The sequence below is a fragment of the Nerophis ophidion genome, linkage group LG08 (assembly GCF_033978795.1).
Source record: "Nerophis ophidion isolate RoL-2023_Sa linkage group LG08, RoL_Noph_v1.0, whole genome shotgun sequence".
In the NCBI taxonomy this organism is placed as follows: Eukaryota; Metazoa; Chordata; class Actinopteri; order Syngnathiformes; family Syngnathidae; genus Nerophis; species Nerophis ophidion.
The window spans coordinates 75,442,401-75,460,537 of NC_084618.1; the positions used below are offsets into that span (position 1 = coordinate 75,442,401).

Genomic DNA, 18,137 nt, shown 5'->3' on the forward strand with positions numbered 1-18,137 from the left:
AAATACATTTCTAAAAACTCATGCCGCTGTTCAACAAAAAAGCATGTTTGAAGGTTTTGTAGAAATTTAATCCTAAACTAAAATACAAAAATATTTAAGACATCTCAGTTGTTTGGAGACATGCTTTTTGAGGCAATGTACTCTGCAGTTGAGTCAACAGAGAGGCAAAATTAAGTTAAAAAACCCCTCTGTAATTAATTCTATGGATTATACTTACTACAACTAAAAAAACACACCATTGCACTGAATGGACTACAGTTTCAAAGCCAGGGTAAGGCCGTCTCCTATTGTGAGCATGCTCAGATTGATCCGAGCATCTCGGTGCAGCTTCTTGTTCAGTTTGTCGATGGCAACTGTGTCCAGGTCATCGGCGGCCGGCTGCAGGACCCTGCCGCCCCAAAGCACCTGCACAAGCAAGAAAGTGACACTTTACTGCATGCTTTGACTTATTTTATTAAAAAAAAACAACTTTATATCTTACATTGTCGATGGCAATGATGCCTCCTTTTCTTATGAGCTTCAAGGACTTTTCATAGTAGGGGTCATAGTTCACCTTATCAGCATCAATGAAGACAAAGTCAAACGTTTCAGCATCGCCAGCAGCCAAGAGGTCATCTGAAAAAAAGACAATTTCAATTTAAGTCTCAAATGATTGTTTAGTCCAGGGGTCGGCCGCATGCGGCTCTTTAGCGCCGCCCTAGTGGCTCTCTGGAGCTTTATCAAAAATATATGAAAAATGGAAATGATGAGGGGAAAAAAACACATTTTTTGTTTTAATTTGGTTTCTGTAGGAGGACAAACATGACACAAACCTCTCTAATTGCTATAAAGCACACTGTTTATATTAAACACGCCTCACTGATTCGAGTATTTGGTGAGCGCCGCTTTGTCCTACTAATTTTGGCGGTCCTTGAACTCAACACAGTTTGTTTACATCAGGGGTGCCCACACTTTTTCTGCAGGCGAGCTACTTTTCAATTGACCAACTCGAGGGGATCTACCTCATTTATATATATCATTTATATTTATTTATTTATGGAAGAGACATTTTTGTAAACAAGTTAAATGTGTTTAATGATAATACAAGCATGTGTAACACATATAGATGTCTTTCTTTCACAAAGACAAGAATATAAGTTGGTGTATTACCTGATTCTGATGACTTGCATTGATTGGAATCAGACAGTAATGATGATAACGCCCACATTTTAAAATGGAGGAGAAAAAAAGTTGTCCTTTCTGTACAATACCACATGAAAGTGGTAGTTTTTGGCATCTAATTCATCCAGCTTCCATACACTTTACAAGAAAAACATTGGCGGCAAATTCCGTAGCTTGCTTGATTGACATTCACGGCACCCGAGGGTCTTGTGAGATGACGCTGGCTGCTGCCAGTTCATTATTATGAAAAAATGACAGAGAGGAAGGCGAGAAACACTTTTTATTTCAACAGACTTTCGCGCCGTCCCTTCCGTCAAAACTCTAAAGGCCGACTGCACATTTCCTATCTTCACAATAAAAGCCCTGCTTCATGCTGCCTGCGCTAACAAAATAAGAGTCTCGGAAAGCTGGCGTGCACAAGTGATGAGCACGCCAGCTTTCTGAGGGATCGCTTGTGCACGCCAGTTTTCCGAGACTCTGTATTTAGTTAGCGCAGGCAGCATGAAGCAGGGCTTTTATTGTGAAGATAGGAAATGTGCAGTCGGCCTTTAGAGTTTTGACGGAAGGTACGGCGCGAGAGTCTGTTGAAATAAAAAGTGTTTCTCGCCTTCCTCTCTGTCATTTTTAATAATAATGATCTTGCAGCAGCCAGCGTCATCTCACAAGACCCTCCGGTACCGTGAATGTCATTTAAGTGACGTCTTGGTGAAGATTGATGATCACTAATTTTTAGGTCTATTTTTTTTAAAAGCCTGGCTGGAGATTGACTGACACACCCCCCGCGGTCGACTGGTAGCTCGCGATCGACGTAATGGGCACCCCTGGTTTACATGTATAACTTTCTCCGACTTTCTAAGACGTGTTTTATGACACTGCCTTTTCTGTCTCCAAACTTATAACTTTGCGCATGAATGCACAAAGGTGAGTTTTGTTGATGTTATTGACTTATGTGTAGTGCTAATCAGACATATTTGGTCTCTGCATGACTAAGCTAATCGATGCTAACATGCTATTTAGGCTGGCTGTATGTACATATTGCATCTATATGCCTCATTTGTAGCTATATTTGAGCTCATTTAGTTCCCTTAAAGTCCTCATAATTCGATTTATATCTCATGACACTATCTGTATGTAATATGGCTTTTATTTTTTTGCAGCTCCAGACAGATTTGTTTCTGTGTTTTTGGTCCAATACGGCTCTTTCAACATTTTGGGTTGCCGACCCCTGGTTTAGTTAAACCCCTGTGCCATTTTAAATATATTAAAACAAAAGTATTAAAACAAACATCACTGTGCTTATGAGAGCAATTGAACAATACGGGACACACCCCTTTATGTATGACGCCATAACCCCGCGACTGCACAGAGCATTTGGCGCCATACTTGTTTCCGGAAGTCGGGGGGGAAAAAAAGTTTTTTTTTTTGTTAAACGCCAGGAAAAAGAAGAGCCTCCCTTGAAGCCTCTAACCGAGTACAACACCTCAAATTCAGGTAAAACAATCACTCAACTCTTTATTTTATCGAGAGAAAAAAATGCCGGGTGAAAATCTCAGATAGCTATTAGCTTCGTAGCGCGCTGGCTAGGACTAATGTTAAGGACGATGTCTTTATTAGCTTTGTGTAATTGCATTTGGAAACAAAAACAACGATTGTCTGTATCAGTTCATGCTTCCAAGTGTTACTTTTTAGAATAAATTGTCCCTAAATGTTAATTTTAAGGCAAGGAAACGTTACCGGACACTTAAATAGGCACACCTGTGCGAGCTAATTGGCGCTAACAAAGCAGCTGTGTATAGTTCCTGTATGATGACGTCACTTGAAGTTGTAACTCCGTCTAACAGTATGGTTAGTAGGGGTGTGGGAAAAAATCGATTCAAATATGAATCGAATCAAATACATTGTGCAATTATGAATCGATTTTAAATTTTTTTAAAAATCAATTTTTTAAAATATATATATAGATATTCTTTTTTAATCAATCCAACAAACCACCACACAACAAAATTATAACAATGCAATCCAATTCCAAAACCAAACCTGACCCAGCAACACTCAGAACTGCAATAAACAGAGCAACTGAGGAGACACAAAACACGACACAAAACAAACCAAAAGTAGTGAAACAAAAATGAATATTATCAACAACAGTATCAATATTAGTTATAATTTCAGCATAGCAGTGATTTAAAAATCCCTCATTTACATTATCAGACATTTATAAAAATAAAAAAAAGAACAATAGTGTCACAGTGGCTTACACTTGCATCGCATCTCATAAACTTGACAACACACTGTGTCCAATATTTTCACAAAGTTAAAATAAGTCATATTTTTGGTTCGTTTGATAGTTAAAACCAATGTACATTATTGCAATCAGTTGATAAAACATTGTCCTTTACAATTATAAAAGCTTTTTACAAAAATATACTACTCTGCTAGCATGTCAGCAGACTGGGGTAGATCCTGCTGAAATCCTATGTATTGAATGAATACAGAATCGTTTTGAATCGAAAAAATATCGTTTTTGAATTGAGAATCGCGTTGAATCGAAAAAAATCGATATATTATTAAATCGCGACCCCAAGAATCGATATTGAATCGAATCTTGGGACACCCAAAGATTCGCAGACCTAATGGTAAGTATAATTGCAGACATTATCATCACGGTGGCAGAGGGGTTAGTGCGTCTGCCTCACAATACGAAGTTCCTGCAGTCCTGGGTTCAAATCCAGGCTCGGGATCTTTCTGTGTGGAGTTTGCATGTTCTCCCCGTGAATGCGTGGGTTCCCTCCGGGTACTCCGGCTTCCTCCCACCTCCAAAGACATGCACCTGGGGATAGGTTGATTGGCAACACTAAATTGGCCCTAGTGTGTGAATGTGAGTGTGAATGTTGTCTGTCTATCTGTGTTGGCCCTGCGATGAGGTGGCGACTTGTCCAGGGTGTACCCTGCCTTCCGCCCGATTGTAGCTGAGATAGGCGACAGCGCCCCCCGTGACCCCGAAAGGGAATAAGCGGTAGAAAATGGATGGATTATCATTATGATAGAACGACACTGTCCTATTAAATGTTGTTTTTAGTGGTGGGTCCGGCAACACCGATGCATCGGCACATGCGTCGAGCTCAAAGTCACGTGACCAATCATGAGCTGTTTCGGTCACGTGACCGATACGCGAATGGTGTCGAACTAAAGCCTGCGCGCCAAACTGTGTTCGTAAGGAAGCGCATCCGTCAACGAGATGCTGCTGCCAACAGAATCGCCGCACTTTTGTCGTTGGTCATTTGTAATTTATCGCCATCAGAGATCATTTCAGCCGTGTGGGAATATTTTGATCAGATATCGGGGAAAAAAAAGGTGTTTGTGTTCATTTCCTTGTCGTTTCATCCTGTTCTCTCAAAGTTTCCACTTGATCTGTTAGTAGGGGTGTAACGGTACATGTATTTGTATTGTGAAGTGAAGTGAATTATATTTATATAGCGCTTTACATAGTGAAACCCAACATCTAAGTTACATTTAAACCAGTGTGGGTGTCACTGGGAGCAGGTGGGTAAAGTGTCTTGCCCAAGGACACAACGGCAGTGACTAGGATGGCGGAAACGGGAATCGAACCTGCAACCCTCAAGTTGTTGGCACGGCCACTCTACCAACCAAGCTATGCCGTATTGAACTGTTTCGGTACGGGGGTTTCGATTCGGTACGGGGTGTTTCTAAGTTAAAGTCTTAACAAGCTGCTTTGCTTCTTCTGTCTCTGTCTCAGCACCCAGCATTGTCCCACCCACACAACCATCTGATTGGTTACATTAAAAATCGTTAACAATCAATAAACAGTGCGTATTCAGAGCGCATGTAAAAACAAAAAAATTCCCAGTCCACAAGCATCCTCATTCACAACACGTTCTCGTAGATTTCCATGTCATGATACATGTTCACATTATTTATTGACTGTATCTAACAAAGAAAAATATATATTTTTATTTAAATGAAGATATGAAATAATCCTAAATTAAATACAATGACTTGGTTTATATTATTGTATATACTAGGTCATAAAATCAGAGTCAGTTGAGTCGGTCCATAGGTTGCCTGTAGGGATTTTTAATGTCCAGCAGATGTCAGTATTTAGTGACACGGTATCGACATGGTGTCAATACAGTTTTGCAATGTGTTGAAATGCTTCATGACGCCTCATCAACCCATCACTAATATATATATATATATATATATCCATTCATCCATTTCTACCGCTTATTCCCTATGGGGTCGCAGGGGGCGCTGGTGCCTTTCTCAGCTACAATCGGGTGGAAGGCGGAGTACACCCTGGACAAGTCGCCATCTCATCGCAGGGCCAACACAGACAGACAGACAACATTCACAGTCCCATTCACACACTAGGGCCAATTTAGTGTTGCCAATCAACCTATCCCCAGGTGCAATACTTTGGGGGTGGGAGAAGGCCGGAGTACCCGGAGGGAACCCACACATTCACGGGGAGAACATGCAAACTCCACACAGAAAGATCCCGAGCCCGGGATTGAACCCAGGACTACTCAGGACCTTCGTATTGTGAGGCAGACGCACTAACCCTTCTGCCATATACATATAAAAATAAATGTACCGGCTGGCTACGGAGTGTTGGCCAATTACATTGGCTGGGAGGTGGGACTTCCGGGGAGAAATAGGGAAGTGACGTTGATGATAAGAAAAGAGTGGCGAGGCACATTGGGGTTTGTTGTGTGGTTGTATTGCATCTTGTGCAATTAAGACAAGACAAACTAAGAAGTTGTATGACCCTATATTACTGGAATATTACAATATATATATAATATGCCTTATTATCCTGTGCAATTGTTTGTAAATAATAGGTTCCCCAAACTTATTGAGCCCACAGACCTCATTGAAGAGGGTGGGCACGTCCATCCAAAGACCGATACCAATGGCAGGAGCAGTGCCACATCGATACTAGCGTGTTGCGGTCGATATTTTCAAACTCTCTCGTTTTTTTGTATTCACGTCACTATCGTTATAATGTTTCTATATTTATATATAGTTTACAAACTTCAGTGCATAAGTTATTGGACACCCACATGGTATTAGGGGCTGAGAGCCAAAGGATTTGAATGAGAGCCAACCGTTATTTTGCTCAACTGACTTTATTTTCCATAACAATCGGATGCAATTTAACGGGAGTAAGAACATTATTTTGTTGATGGCCACTGTTTTAATAAATTGCTAAATTGTTCTAAGCTCTTTACTTTTTAAAGAAACCAATGAATATCAATGACAGGGATAATTTTATTTAATCACACACCTGTAGTTTGAAATGACTCTGCATACACCGCATCTTACTTTTAGTAAATTTTTTATTATTAAAAATGTTAGTTTTAGACCTGATATAAATCTTACTTTTTATGCAATCATTTTCAATTAACTAAATTAAGAGCTTCCTCGTGGAAGCAATACTTCTGTTTTGAATAAAACTCTTATGTAATCAAAAATATAATATTGCATGCAAATAATCTCCCACATTTAGATTAATAAAGTGCTAATTTTTGTCTTGAAAGAAATGTAGCATTGCACATCACATGCAAATAAATAAACTCCAATTAATCATTAAATAATAAATTGTAATAAATTATTTAAATCTATAAAATGCAAGGATAAAACCTGTTTTGAATAATGTGCCTCTGTAAATGAAAATGTAGTATTGTACATTGTATGCAAATAATCAAGTAGAACATTAGGATGACTGTATAGTTTTAGTAAGTGGATAAACGCAGGCTTTTATTGTGTATGTACACCACATCTTAGCAATGTGCTGTGTTTTCATATGCCTGAATAAGTTTGTTGTGTTGCTTCTTTTTTAAAACAAACTTTGCAGCGTGCAGTCAATTGTTCTTCACCTGTTGCCGCAAATCTAAACCACTGACAATACTTCTTTTTTTAATTAAGCGTCTTGCTCTTGTTTGCGTTAGCATTCGCTGTGTTTTGCGAGGTGTGTGAATCTCTGCTATGGAATTAAGAGGGAAGCTCCCGAGGGCAAAAACATAGATTTTTTTTCTTCTTAATCATCATCATCAAAAAAAAAAAAATTGAATGTATCGAATGAATCAACTTATTGCCCAGGCATTGTTCACAAATAAGTTTTTTGAATGGTAGACAACGAATGGATGTATGAAAACATTTTTTTGGGCCCAAAAATCCTGTATTATTTTGATTGTAGTCATGATTGACAAGTTCAAGGCAAAAATCAAAATTTAATGATCCTGAAAAACTAAGTCAAGATGTATTGTTATTTGCAAAACTGGCCCTGTACTTACTTGGTAGTAGATGGATACCAAAATTTGCGGTATTGTCATGGCAAAGTTTTTCACGTACATAATTTTATTTGTGGGGGTCCACAACAAATAGATTTGGCGCTCCCTGTTTCCCCTCATAAACACATAATAATGGGACTGTCTGTGAATGTAGCTTGTAATCACAACTCCATCCAGTAGGATTTTGGGCCATAACACCCATCGCTACTTCCTTTTAACTTCAATCAGAAATTCCTGAAACAACAAACTTTTTTCACACAACTCATTATTTTAGTAGAATTTAGCTTTCTTGACTTGTCGTTAAAGTATCCTTATTGCAGGCCTCACATTTTAACTTTTGAAGGTCAAGGCAAATGTTGCCTTAAAGGAGGGCTCATATTTTAGGACACCAAGGCAAAAATCCTTTTAACGAAATTTATTTTTATTTATTTTTTAAACGCACACATTCAAAATGTATATATGTACCTCAAGTAAAAAGCTGACTGTGCATATGAAAGCAACACAGGCATATAAACAAAATAATATGGCAGACACAAAATACTACTCTCAATTAATACAAATAAATGTGAAAAATGTGCAAGGTGACATCTTATGGATATAAGACATAACTGCACTTTTTGTCCATTTAGATAAAAATTGTGTTAATATATGAGGTCAAGTCTTATACATAGACTGCACGATTATGGACAAAATAAAAATTAAGAATATTTTCATCAATATTGAAATCACGATTATTAATCATGACTATTCCCTATGTTTGGAAAAACACTGTTGGGTTGTGAATGTGAGCCCATCATGTAATTTGTAATATCAAATAAAAATTCTCTACATTATATATCTTTATATTTAAAGACAAGCTGAAATAGGCGCCAGCGACCCCAAAAAGGGAATAAGCGGTAGAAAATGGATGGATGGACAAATATTTGTGTTTTGTTCATTGATAATATCAGCGTGTCAGATTTTTTATTAAATGATGCCTATATCTCTCGTTTTACATTTTCATAGAGAGAGGTATTTTTTAAGTTATGTACATTCACATGTACTAATGCGTGTACATGTACATGCCGTATCAGGACAGCTCCATTGAGAATTTGAGTAGAAATATGTCATATAGGAATTATACACTATAAAACATTAACAAAATGCTATGTCACATTAATGGTTTTTAAAGTAATTAATTTTGTGGAATGAAAAAAAACATTGTCTACTTTTTGATATCAATATAAAACACAAAGCAGTTTGGCTAATGAAGATAAAGTCAAATAAACAAGCTTTGTTCTTCAACAACAATCATGTACTTCAGTGCAGTAGTTTGGCCAACACAAATTAAGAGTGACACCTCACATCTAACACAAAATCTTTGTGCCTCCCAGGGACAACTCAGCCAGCATTCAATTCGATGAGATGACCAAACATTTTTGCTAGTATTAATGTTATTGGAACACCAACAAAGTTAGCAGTTAGATAAAGGACAAGTGAACATCCCAATTAACACACTACCAACTTTATAAACATGTTGTGACAATGTTTCTGACACAGCCTGCAGCATGAAATGAAACTGCAACATCAAATATTGTTCTCCTCCTTGCGCTCTTAGTCGCACACCGAGACTCCACAGAAGTAGAAGCGGGTACAATTTGAGCCCTGTGTTATTGGGCTAGGACAGGGGTAGGGAACCTGTGGCTCTTTTGATGACTGCACCTGGCTCCAGATAAATCTTAGCTGACATTGCTTAACACGGTAAGTAATTAATAATTCCGCTGGTAATCACAGTGTCAAAAATAACGTTCAAAATATAAAACATTCTCATGCATTTTAATCCATCCATCCGGTTTCTACCGCACCTGTTCAAGAAGTCGCATTAACGGTAAGAATTATTTTATTTATCGTTGGTTTGCTTCAGAATAACAATGTTATAAAAACGTATAAGAGACTTATTATACTCTAGAAATGTTGGTCTTACCTAAAACTGCACGCATTTAGTTGTATTCAGTGTTTAAAAAATATATTATATGGCTCTCACAGAAATACTTTTTAAAATATTTGGTTTGTATGGCTCCCTCAGCCGAAAAGGTTCCTGGCTCCTGGGCTAGGATGTTCTGAAAGGGGAACTGCACTTTTTGGGGAATTCCGTCTATCGTTCACAATCATTATGGGAGACAAGAAGACAAAAGGTTTTTGTTTTTCCCGCTTTTTTAACATATAAAAAACGGCTTATATAGCTGGCATGTAATGCAGCTAATTTGAGCAATCAATTCGACCTCTAAATCACTTTTAAAAATGCATTTAAACGTCAATAATACTTAATTTACATTTCCGTAACCTGTATAATAACCAAGCTGTAGCGACATTGTTATTGTAAGAGTGAACATCGAGGAACTATTTTTCTATCGTAGTAACATATAGTACGTTATTAGCCGTAAAAGCTAACTTCGGCAAGAGATAAGCTGGCTTCTACAACAACACAAACATGTTTCAGTTTGTAATGCACTACACTGCTATAGGACACCAATCTGTACTGACTGAAAAACATGAACAATCATATTACAGTATCTGTAAAGTAGGGCCGGGCGATATATCGCGGGTTTGTCTCTCTGTGATATAGAAAATGACTATATCGTAATATTCAAGTATAGGTTCTCACGCAGTTGCTTTTTGCTGCGGGCATTACACTACAAGCTCTTTCACTCCTTGTGTCTCCTTCTCACAGACAGTGAGCACACAAACTTACACACATCACATACTGTCACGCCATACGTCACATACGGTACGTATACGCCCTCACCCAGCAGAGAGGTACCAGCTCGGCTAACGTTAGCTGTGATGCTAGTGAAACCGTACGAGGGATAATACGAGAGAGAGAGAGAAGGTGCGAATCTTGTAACAAATGAAGGAAGAATTAATTCCAAAGAAAAACAGCACGGGGTCCGTCGTCTGGCGGTAGTTCGGCTTCAAGCGGGAATATGTCAAACAAACAAACGTAATTTGTCAAGTGTGGGTGGGGCACAAGCGTTGCTACCAAAAGTAGCATAACTGCTAATAAGTAGCATCGTTTGAAAAGTCACCTGCTAATAACTTTAATAAATACAGTTGTGATTTCCTTCTGTGCATGAAAGTTTAAAATGAGCATATATTAATGCAGTATGAACAACGTTTTAATGTAGACACATAGAATCATCATACTGCTGTGATTATATGCATCAAGTGTTCATTCAAGGCTAAGGCAAAATACCGAGATATATATCGTATATCGCGATATGGCCTACAAATATTGCGATATTAAAAAAAGGCCAAGTATTATTTCATGTTTTGTTTGTACACAGCCAGCCAGACAGCATTTGGACTGCAGTTGTCCTAACACGCATGACATGTTACGTGTATCATGATCGATATTAAAGTGACTCTCTCGGAGGACAGTTGTTCGTCTAGTCCAGCTGGCCGGGGACATTTCCTGTTGATTTTGGGTAAGCACGCCATTTATGTCGAAATAGCTTGTCTCCAAGCTATATATTTATAGCGTCCAAATCGCTTTTGCAGCACTATATTTAGCTTTAAAAGTATAAGGTTGTGAATCCTCATTTGTCCAAAAATAGTTGTTTTTGTTGTCTGTTACCAAGTCTGCCATGATTAGAACACACACTCATGTTTAATTCCGGAAGTAGGAACACAAATTGTTGCCAGAAGTCAGACGTGCATTGCTATGGAAACAGAAATCAATGCCTGAAAGAAATCAGTCCCGGAAATGATTAAAATGATCAAAATAGGGTAAATATTGAACATATAACATATTGTTATGAACCAGACTGTTACTACATCATATATATACTTGGAGTGTGTATACAAAATGGGTTTTTGTTTTAAAGGACTTTGAAGGCTACAATGGTGACTCCCATTAGCCCCATCTTTCAGGTGTTTTTTTAATCTTTAAAATTGTAAAAAAAAAAAAAAAAAGTGTGTTTTTGTCTCTTATAATGATTGTGAACAATTGGCAAAATTCCCCAAAAGTGCAAGTCCCCTTTAAATGTATTGATCCAAGTGCATCGCTTTACCCAATGTATTCAATGCCGGCTGAATGCGCAGATCAATCTTTTTCTCCACCCCTGCCTGCAAAGAAATCAGAGTCATTTTTAGGACGTTTGCACAAACAATGAGAAGTGGACAAAAAGATGAACCTTTAAGGATTTCCGATAAACCACAGGAAATTCATAAGCAGTCACTGGTAATAAATAGACTTCTGTGTTCAGCAACATTTTGCGGCACATGACCATGAGTCTACTCCTCGTCAAATAGTGTTTTTTTACGTACCTCTTTCCAGAAAGGTTTGCCCACATTGACAAAGTCTTCATCGATGTCGCACGCAACCACGACACCGTCCTCAGGCAATGCCAAGGCCATGTTCAGTGTGTTGTACCCTGTGTACACTCCTACAATGTGAGAGATACTTATGTTTATTCAACGCCACACATTGTAGTTTGAAAAACAATAAGTCTCCTATTTGTTGGCTTTATTGGCAAGTTCATGTTCTTTCTTCCCATTAAATGTTTCTTCAAACAATGCACAAATAACGTCTACACAACATTCTTGGCTGGCTTTATGACTTCATGGTGCAGACTAGCAGTGATACGCTCGATTTGCTTCGCCCATCTTGCGACACACTTGGTCATGTTTTTCATAATTTCTTTGTTTAATTCAATGAATATCATCCACTTCTTCTCAGTACTGTCATCAAACCTCAATTTCTTCCTTCCCGTGGTTGGCAAACAGTTACAGTACGTCCATCTCTTGCTTTAAGCTACTGCTAGCGAGTAAGACCAGATGTTTTAGGCAGATCTTACACGGTTCACTGTGGCATTTTCTACACCAACTAATGACTAACTCATATTTTTGCTTGTAACAAAAATCATTACAATTAGCCAAGAGAAAAACACATCCTAAGTAAAGCTGCACAATTTTGAGAACAAACGTAATTGCGATTTTTCTTTCCAAAATTGCAGTTGCTATTTCCATCCATCCATCCATCCATCCATTTTCTACCGCTTGTCCCTTTTTGGGGTTGCAGGTGGGGCTGGAGCCTATCTCAGCTGCACTTGGGCGGAAGGTGGAGTACACCCTAGACAAGTCGCCACCTCATCACAGGGCCAACACAGATAGACACTCACATTCACACACTAGGGCCAATTTAGAGTTGCCAATCAACCTATCCCCTGGTGCATGTTTTTGGCAGTGGGAGGAAGCCGGAGTACTCGGAGGGAACCCACACAGTCACGGGGAGGACATGCAAACTCCACACAGAAAGATCCCGAGGCCGGGATTGAACTCAGGACTACTGAGGACCCTTGTATTGTGAGGCACATGCACTAACCTCTGTTTCACCGTGCTGCCCCATTTGCGATTTCGATTTGCTATTTTCATATACATAAAAATGCATTAAACAGTTAAAATAACAAGTGAAGAAAGACATGTTACTTTTAGACTGTTAATCGACGTATTATTTTGTGTTGCTACATGTTACAACAATACGCAATAATTTACTTCATAAAATATTTGGCTTTTTGCAGGGACTCAAGAGCTTTTGTCTACAACATAGTGTTTACAATGTTATGTAATCATAAAATATAATAATAATGCAAGTAACCTTTTAAAAGAAGATAAGCTTTTATTCCTCATTGCTGTAGACTTGCTTACCATTGTACTGTAATTGTAAGGTAAATAACTTTATCGTAAAGAAATAAACAAAAATAAAAAGGACTCATTTATATAAGCAAAACATTTACCTTAAATATTGAATATCAATCTTAAAGTACATTTTTTTCCCAGTTTGTTGGACGTTCTCCTTGTTTGTTGTGATCACAGCATTCTCGCTCATCTGATATGTAATAGAAATGTGTAGGGGGGGGGGGTCATTAAATATGTATTCTGATATATGTTCTTCACAGAAAATGAGCTAGTCAGTGAGTCTCAGTTTGAAAAATTAATTGAATTTTATCATTTTTATTTTATTAAAAGATTAAAACGGGTCCCACAGCCCCGAACACCATACAAGGGTTAAAACAAGAACTTGAGAGGGGGGAAATACTTATTCACAACACAATATTCAGTATATTTTTAAAACCCATATTTAATTATTTGTGTGGAAAAAATTATCTTCCCTTTCTCTAAATCATAGGTGTCAAATTCTGGCCCGCAGGCCAAATCTGGCCCGCCATGTAATTTCATTTGGCCCTTGAGGCAATATCAAATTAACATTAGAGCTGGCCCGCCGGTGTTATACAGCGGTGCCGCTGTAACACCGCATTCACCGATTTCCCGGGAGACTCTCGAATTTCAGTGCCCCTCCCGAAAATCTCCCGGTGCAAACATTCTCCCGAATTCCACCCGGACAACAATATCGGGGGTGTGCCTTAAAGGCACTGCCTTTAGCGTCCCCTACAACCTGTCGTCAATTCTGTTTTTCCTCCTCACAAACAGCATGCCGGCCCAGTCACGTAATATATGTGGCTTCTACACACATGTAAGTAAATGCAAGGCATACTTGCTCAACAGCATACAGGTCACACTGAGGGTGGCCATATACACAACTTTAACACTGTTACAAATATGTGCCACACTGTGAACCCACACCAAACAAGAATGACCAACACATTTCGGGAGAACATCTGCACCGTAACACAACATAAACACAACAGAACAAATACCCAGAACCTAATGCAGCACTAACTCTTCCGGACCGCTACAATATACATCCCCTCCCTGCTACCAACAAACTCCGCCCCCCTAACCCACCTACCTGAGCCCCGACATTAACTGAGCAGAAAAAAGGCCTGAATGGTGGATTTATTCATTATTTTATTTTCAAATGTATTAGCCTCTGGAAAAAGTCAATGTTAATATTTACCTCAGAAGGCTGCAAATACAAAAGAAGCGTTCAATTTTTATTTAAATTTGATTTGATATGCCATTGATATTTTTAAATTATTATTATTATTATTTGAAACTCAATTTTGCATGTCACTATAAAGTTATATAAGCCTTGCTTGTTCAATATTCAATGAAAAACTTGTTTGGGTCCCTATTTAAAAGATTCATCTGTTCAACCTCGGCCCGCGGCTTTGTTCAGTTTTAAATTTTGGCCCACTCTGTATTTGAGTTTGACACTCCTGTTTTAAATGCTCTAAACTCCAGTTTCCATGTCAGATGGAGGAAAATGATGCCGCCAGGATTAGTTAGTTGTGCCCCAGGGTGGAGGCAGATTAGCCCAACTCTCCATGACCTCTGCTGCCAGCAAAACACAATTCATCAACAATCTAATTATAATGCGTTTGTTGCCACTTAATTAAACCCTTTCACCCCTAATTGGCATTTGATTAAATGAATGCTTCTGGCACTATTTAAGGAGATATTCTATTCCTCCTTAAGAAAGAGAGCTATTAAGTATGTAATGGTGAGTGAGTTCTTTAAGCAGAAAAAAATAAGAAATTGTGATGTTACCGATCTCTATGGCCTTCTTGGATTTGATCAGTCTGACCAAATTGGCCATGAACTGCGACTGCTCACAGGCCACCATCATACGGTTGCCGTTCTGCTCCAGTGTCGTCTGAAAGCACAAATGCACACGTAGGGCTGGGCGATATATCGATATATACAATATATCGCGGGTTTGTCTCTGTGCGATATAGAAAATGACAATATCGTAATATTCGAGTATACGTTCTCACGCAGTTGCTTTTAGCTCTTCTCACTCTTTCCTGACTCTCCTTCTCACAGACAGCAGGCGCACAAACTTACACACGTCACTTACGTATACGCCCTCGCCCAGCAAAGAGGTAGCAGACTGGGCTATGTTAGCTGCTAACGTAGCCGTACGAGTGTTAATACGAAAGAAAGAAGGTGCAGATCTGGTAACAAATGAAGGAAGACTTAATTCCCAATAAAAACAGCAGGGGGTCCATCGTCTGGCAGTGGTTCGGCTTCAAGAGGGAATATGTTGAACAGACAACCGTAATTTGTCAAGTGTGGGGCAAAAGCGTTGCTATAAAAAGTAGCATTACTGCTAATATGTAACTTCATTTTAAAAGTCACTCGCTAGAGAATGAAGAGAATTTCATAACTGTAGTAACCTACCACATAGTGAAGGACGAATACTATTTGATTTCCTATTAAGCAGCTCATTTTTATTTGACACTTAAAATGTCTCTGACAATCTTGCACTTTATGTTTTGGAAATGATTTGAATGTTTGTGCCATTTGTTTTAACTTTCCATTTAACATTTAACTTTAATAAATACACTTAACTTTAATAAATACACTTTTGGTCAATTGACTTAGTTGTGATTTCGCTCTCTGCATGAAAGTTTAAAAGTAGCATATATGAATGCAGTATGAAGAAGAATGTTTTCATGTATACACATAGAATCATCATACTGCTGTGATTATATGCATCAAGTGTTCATTCAAGGCCAAGGCAAAATATTGTAATATATCGCATATCGAGATATGGTCTATGCACACGCCATAAAACCCGATCATGTCTGATATAGATAACGCTGACAATAAAACATGCTCACCTCTCTGAGTTTGGCCAAGGCGGGATGCTCCCTCATGGAGTGACGGAGGACGTACTGCATCAGCGGGTCGTTTTTTCCGCCGCAGTGACTTTTGGAGATCATTCTGAACGGTTTTCTCTTCACTGAAGGCCAGAAATGAACGATAACATGCTCAGAAAGGGCAATAAATTGGAAAAGTGGAGTGGAAGTGGATGTTGACTTGGGAAACTTTGGTGCAACTAGTAGCATATATTATCTTATCGGTCCCTTATCTTGCAGAAATTTATTTTTTTGACGCCAGCACTCAGAAGTTCTGGGTTTTCAATCCATCGTGACAGGAAGGGAAAAGCTCCTTCCTCATGGACATGTTAACTTCTCTGACCCGCCCCCTAGGTAGATGTCTGTCTACGCCCACCACACGCTTCGCTACACATCTTAAAATCAAGTACTGTCTACTTGTATTAGCTGAAAGTGTGATCTTTTGTCTCTCCAGCAAACGGGCTAACTTTGCATGATGTCGCTGGTAAAATGTGATTCTAACGCTGGTGCAGCAGCTCACATGCAGTGCATCCCAAAAGTATTCAAAGCGCTTCACTTTTTCCACATTTTGTTATGTTACAGACTTATTCCAAAATGTAATAAATACATTTTGTCCTCAAAAGTCCACACAAAATAAACGTAATAACCTATATATATATATATTTTTTTTTTATATTTGCTAATATACAGTACAGGGCAATAGTTTGGACACACCTTCTCATTCGATGCGTTTTCTTTATTTTCATGACTATTTACATTGTAGATTGTCACTGAAGGCATTAAAACTATGAATGAACACATGTGAAATAACTGAAAACGTGTTTTATATTCTGGTATCTTCAAAATAGCCACCCTTTGCTCTGATTAATATTTTGCACACATTTGACATTCTCTTGATAAGCTTCAAAAGGTAGTCTCCTAAAATGCTTTTCACTTCACAGGTGTGCTTGAAGCTCATGGAGTGAATGCCAAGAGTGTGCAAAGCAGTAATCAGAGCAAAGGTTGGCTACAGTCTTTTGAAGAAACCAGAAACAGAGCTAGGCGCCAGCGCCCCCCGCGACCCCAAAAGGGAATAAGCGGTAGAAAATGGATGGAGATGTTTTCAATTATTTCACCTTTTTTGTTAAGTACATAACTCCACGTGTTCATTCATAGTTTTGATGCCTTTAGTGACAATCTACAATGTAAATAGTCATAAAAATATAGAAAATGCATAGAAAAAAGTGGGCTCATGGGCATCCTTCCTTCAAAAATAATTGAGGCTGTAATTGCTGCCAAAGGTGCATCAACAATGTAGTGGGCAAAAGCTGTGAGTACTTATGTGCATGTGAGTTTTTTTTATTTTTTAAATGTGCAAAATTTTTGTCATTGTCCCGCTCTTTAACGTTACGTTGTACGTGTTTAGTCGTGTCAATTTTGTTGTTACAATAAGTACAAACCCCGTTTCCATGTGAGTTGGGAAATTGTGTTAGATGTAAATATAAACGGAATAAAATGATTTGCAAATCTTTTCCAACCCATATTCAATTGAATGCACTACAAAGACAAGATATTTGATGTTCAAACTCATAAACTTTATTTGTTTTTGCAAATAATAATTAACTTAGAATTTCATGGCTGCAACACTTGGCATGTTCACCACTGTGTTACATCACCTTTTCTTTTAACAACACTCAATAAACGTTTGGGAACTGAGGAAACTAATTGTTGAAGCTTTGAAAGTGGAATTCTTTCCCATTCTTGTTTAATGTAGAGCTTCAATTGTTCAACAGTCCGGGGTCTCCGCTGTCGTATTTTACACTTCATAATGCGCCACACATTTTTGATGGGAGACAGGTCTTGACTGCAGGCGGGCCAGGAAAGTACCCGCACTCCTTTTTTATGAAGCAACGCTGTTGTAACACAAGCTAAATGTGGCTTGTCATTGTCTTGCTGAAATAAGCAGGGGCGTCCATGAAAAAGACGGCGCTTAGATGGCAGCATATGCTGTTCCAAAACCTGTATGTACCTTTCAGCATTAATGGTGCCTTCACAGATGTGTAAGTTACCCATGCCTTGGGCACTAATGCACCCCCATACC

General features: G+C 38.6%; 1 protein-coding gene across 2 annotated transcripts in view; it reads right to left on the reverse strand.

The window, feature by feature from the left end:
- Window positions 1-46: 46 nt before the first annotated feature.
- The window catches only part of LOC133558394 (catechol O-methyltransferase domain-containing protein 1-like), a 22,178-nt gene continuing 4,087 nt past the window's right edge, over window positions 47-18,137 (reverse strand). For both annotated transcript variants that reach the window (XM_061909751.1, XM_061909750.1), the window contains exons 2-7: window positions 16,040-16,161; window positions 14,964-15,069; window positions 11,781-11,899; window positions 11,525-11,579; window positions 482-615; window positions 47-405 (exon numbers count right to left, since the gene is read on the reverse strand). In XM_061909751.1, the coding sequence (XP_061765735.1) occupies window positions 253-405; window positions 482-615; window positions 11,525-11,579; window positions 11,781-11,899; window positions 14,964-15,069; window positions 16,040-16,141 (669 nt within the window). In that variant the 5' untranslated portion in view covers window positions 16,142-16,161 and the 3' untranslated portion in view covers window positions 47-252. The remainder of the gene's footprint in view (window positions 406-481; window positions 616-11,524; window positions 11,580-11,780; window positions 11,900-14,963; window positions 15,070-16,039; window positions 16,162-18,137) is intronic.